This window comes from Trachymyrmex septentrionalis, unplaced genomic scaffold (assembly GCF_001594115.1).
Source record: "Trachymyrmex septentrionalis isolate Tsep2-gDNA-1 unplaced genomic scaffold, Tsep1.0 scaffold70, whole genome shotgun sequence".
Taxonomy (NCBI): domain Eukaryota; kingdom Metazoa; phylum Arthropoda; class Insecta; order Hymenoptera; family Formicidae; genus Trachymyrmex; species Trachymyrmex septentrionalis.
The window spans coordinates 1,766,452-1,771,292 of NW_017305885.1; the positions used below are offsets into that span (position 1 = coordinate 1,766,452).

General features: G+C 28.3%; 1 protein-coding gene across 9 annotated transcripts in view; it reads right to left on the reverse strand.

The window, feature by feature from the left end:
- LOC108753686 (dystrophin, isoforms A/C/F/G/H) overlaps positions 1 to 4,841 on the reverse strand; it is a 456,309-nt gene that overhangs the window by 321,143 nt on the left and 130,325 nt on the right. For all 9 annotated transcript variants that reach the window (XM_018495515.1, XM_018495513.1, XM_018495514.1 and 6 more), the window contains one exon: positions 1,967 to 2,072. In XM_018495515.1, the coding sequence (XP_018351017.1) occupies positions 1,967 to 2,072 (106 nt within the window). The remainder of the gene's footprint in view (positions 1 to 1,966; positions 2,073 to 4,841) is intronic.

Here is a 4,841-nt window from a genome sequence, read left to right on the forward strand (position 1 = left end):
TAGAATCAAATGTGACCTACAGCTTCATCAGTAAAAAAATTTGCTGTCTTACTATAATTATTTAAAGTCAGTTAATAAATTTTATGTATTTTTAAATTTTTTGTACTATTTTACTTTCTTTACTCATTTTATGCATTAGTGAAAAAAAATCGGATCTAAATCCGATTTCATCTTTCTAGATATGTTTTGAAAATTCATACCATTATATGGTTAAAAACTAACAATAAATTTTTTATAAATTAAAAAATAATATTTTACAATTTTAAATTTTATTCCAAATTAACATATTTAAATATTTTAAAAAAGTAATTCAATATATATATAAAAAATATGCAGAAAAATATTCTTAAATTTTTCCTTAAAAATTATCCTTAAATCTTTATAAAAGACGAATGTGAAAAACAAATTGTTTATGCAAATAGTTGTAATGCATCGTAGTAGAAATGTGGCAGACGAACACTGTAATGCTAATGTAGAACGAATAATATCCAACGAAGAAAAAGAACATTTCATTTAAAATAATTGGCGGCATCTCAAGTAATATTCTTTCTCAGCTTTAATTATATCTATTCAATTATATTTATTCAGGCAGAATTAAAAAATTTATAGTAGCGCGACAGAACTTTTAAATTAATTAATTTTAATTAATTGTTCAGAAACGTGTACAAATTGTTAAATAATTATTACATTAATTAATTTTGACCGTTCAAAAATATATAAGAATTATTAACGTAATTTTAATAATTTTGTTTTTGTACAGTTAAATCTTGTCACATGTTTCATGAAAATATATCTACATAATATCATTATAAACGTGTTGACAGTAAAATTTTGCGTATCAAAAGGTTAATATGCAATTAAATAACTTCACAAATTATGAAAAGTTGCAGTTAAAATTGTGTTAATACTTCTGTAAATTGTGCTAGCATTTGATTCGATGCTAAATCAATGTACGACAATTAATTTCAAAACGATTTGCAGACCAAATTCATACATCGATCGGCAGATATTGCAATTTATTTCAGTCTTCGGACGAGCAATCAAAGCCGATAATTAAACTTCTAAACTTCGCTCGATTGCGGAAAGTGCCACACAGGCAGGATTGCTTCTCCAATATCAATTATGATGACAGAAACTCATTAAATTTATTAGATCACAATGCACTTATCGAATGCGCTTCCCGTGAAAATATTTTTTAAAAATCTTCGTCTAAAATTAGATTAATGACGAATTAAACTTTTCAAAAATTAAAAATATTGCTCTCACATGCTCTTATAACTCTCATAACTTATACACATTAATAGTGCATAAAATATCAGATAAAGGAAATATTTAAAAAATAATACAATATTAAATATATATGTACATTCACATACAGTTATTTCAAAAATATATTATTTATCTCTAAAATCTTTTTAAATGAAAGTTATAATCCCATTTACCCGTTTTAATAAACATGTTTTAACTAACATGTGCGCGCGTATCTACTAAAATACAAAATGCTATAAATACAATCCACGTTGTATTCTTTTATATTGTACAATAAAAGTTTTATTAATTATAAACTAAAAAATTGATTTTAAATTTTTTTCTACAAAAGAAGCTTATTTAAATTGACAGTTTTGTTGCTAATTCATATTTTAATACAGTATAAGACACTATTGTATAGTGATATGAAAAGTTACATAGAAAGATAAGAATATTGAATATATTTAAAGATACGTATCTTTATGGATAAAAAAAATGATAAATCAACATTTCTCAAATCTATCTAGCCTACAATATTATTTTAGGGTTAAAATATATTAATGCGGCTTGAAAAAATATTCTGTGTTTAATGTAGTATAAAACGACATTATAAAATGAGATTGCCGCTATGTATATTCATCGTTAAATACACATAAACTTCACATACCGTTACAATTGTTATGCGATCCTAAAAAATATACAATCATAAAATACTTACCTTTGCCATGCAACTGCTGTCGATTCGTGTCGGCGCGCAAGTTCTCGGCCGTGTGAACCAGCTCGTCCAGTTGCGGTTTCTTTTGTTCCAGCTCCCGTAAGACATTCTGAAATATAAATCAAAATAGCATGAGCGTTATTACGAAGTTCTAGTTTGGTTAATAACCGCCGTGGTAAGATGCAGTAACTAATGCGAAACCGTGGCACTTGCTGCATGCAACGGTGACGCAGCGCATAGCCCATAATCGATGGCAGCATCGAAACTGCTGCAAATTACAATCTAATGCCTGAAAGTCCAGATCGCTCGGACACACGCACGTTCTTCATTCAAAAGTTTAACGTACGTGTTGGTGAAAGCATGCGCGAGCTTTTAAGAGACACCAGGCGTTTAAACTCCCTTCACTCAGTCTTCGTACTTGCTGCAAATCGAGTCAATTTCCTACTTCGATACGTTGATTACCGACATAAAGTGTAATCAATTTATCGTACATTGCACTGTGCATGCACCAACGTACAGTGCAATTTCGACGTGATAAACGTAGCACAAAAATTTTAAAAACGTTTGCACACAAAGAATGATTTTGCTAAAATATCTAAAAATTTAACTACAGATATAAAAATAATTTTGCTACATTATTAAAATAATTATGTAGAAATCGTAAATATAATGAGCAATACTATAACAAACTTTGATATTCTAAACCAGTTTGAGCGTTCCATAGAATTATTTTGATAGTCCAACAAAATTATTTTCAGATCTGTATTTAAATTTTTAGATTTTAGCAAAACTATCCTTTCGCATGTTTATAAAACTAATAATTAATGAAAATTTACATTTTCAACAGAAAATTAATTAATTTGTAAATTCTTATACTTTAAAGAAAATTTTTTTCTTACATTTTATATTCACATAAATTGCTAAAATATAAAAAAATTTTATTTAAAAAAGTATTCACCTCTTTATGTTGTATAATAACGAAAATCGAAAGCGCAAACTCTTAAAGCGAGGTGATATCTTCACGTAATATATTCCACGAAACTTTCAGGTCGATCACCTGTTTTTGCCATGCTGCTGTAGCTACCTTTTACCGCACGAACCTATCGATCGCTTGTAGGCTTTCGACGACCGAACTCTATTCTCTGAGCGGTTCGTTGTAGCAACCACTACACGACCTTTCAGAATAGATATATAGTATAGATCATTATCAATCTCCAATGTGGATCAATTAACATGTATTCTCATCTTAAAATTAGACGCTAGTCTTGTAGAGATACTTCGACACATATTAGGTTGAGTAAAAAGTCATCGCGTATTTTTTAGCTCAAAGTTGTATATACAATATCTTCGTCAATAATGAATGAAATTCAAATTTAAAAAAAGGGTTTTAAAGCTTGAAATCTCTACTTTTAAAAGCTTATCACATTTTTTAAGTTTATATGAGTTTGATAATTTTTACATACCAAAAACTACGAGAAAAAGACGAAAAATTTTCTTCTCACTTTGTGGACTTAACGTAACGTGTCCAAAACGAATTTGAGAAAATTTTCGATTACCTATCGTGAAAGCTTGATACTTTCCCTCCAAAATCGTTTTTTTTTTTTAATATTCCTACAACTTTTGATTACTGAGTTATCGCGGATTAAATAAAAGAATTATTTTGACTTTAATTGCTCATAACTCCATTAAAAATTGTCGTATCGTATAATTTAAAAAAGAGATTTTTAAAGCTGAAACTTTACTCTATCAAGATATATTTATATTGTTGGTAAGAAAGTAATTGCGGTTTTTACTGATAGATGTCTTTTAAAAAAACGCGATGACTTTTTACTTAACTTAATATTATAATAAAATTTTCTACGAAGTTATACATACTAATTCTATAGTGAAATAGAAAACATTTTTCAAAATTACTCGAAATGTGTGAGTAAATTACTTATCGAAAATTTCGTTTCAAACAATTCTCTATTTTAATGCAGAAATACAGACCTTTAATCTGGCTTTAGAATTTTGCTTTAGAACACTAATAAAATATAATAATGTCGAGATGAGAAAATGTTTATGGACGCTGTCGGTTTCGCAAGAGGATTACGATAACAATAACTATGTTAAGTCTCACTAATCCGCGTTATTCTGGCTAAAAGGATACTGAATGACTGTCTTCCCACACAAGTGTTTCACGTTCTAATCCGGTTCTCGCGCTTGATTGCTAATAGAATTAATTTTCGCGATATTCACCAAGCATGAAACGTTCATTAAATCCAGTCTTCGTTACATTTCTTTTCCAATATCGCCAGGAAAAAAATTAAATCTCGACAAACGAAAAGTTTCGAAGAATATTAATACCAACTTCTACTTATATAAATCCAATAATCAATTCTTTTCCTTTTTCTGTTCAATTCTTTCATTTATTAAAATTAGGAAATATATCTTTAATCGACAATTAATATATCAAATACATAGAATTCTTGAAGATTTTCTTATCTTGGTAGATTCATTCAATTTCGCTAAAGCCTAGGGATTTTCTCGGATCTGTTCGTACGCGTATATAATATATAATATAACCGCATTGTGTGCGTGTGAATGCACAAATTAGTTAGTTCCCGGAAAACTGCCAGATTAACTTGTTAATCTAACTAATTCACTTTGTCTGCTAACATTATAATCGCACGCTTAACTTTGGTATTAAATACAAATCTTCTCCATCCAGTATACGAATAAATACCATCTTTTAACAGATAAAAACATTATTAATTATCACTTTTCATTTATTAATTTATTTTTAGAGATAATCGATCATTTTTTAACTGCAATTGAAAATAAAATGTTGAAACAGTCATCATGCGATGACGTTATCTATATTCAAATACCGAATTAA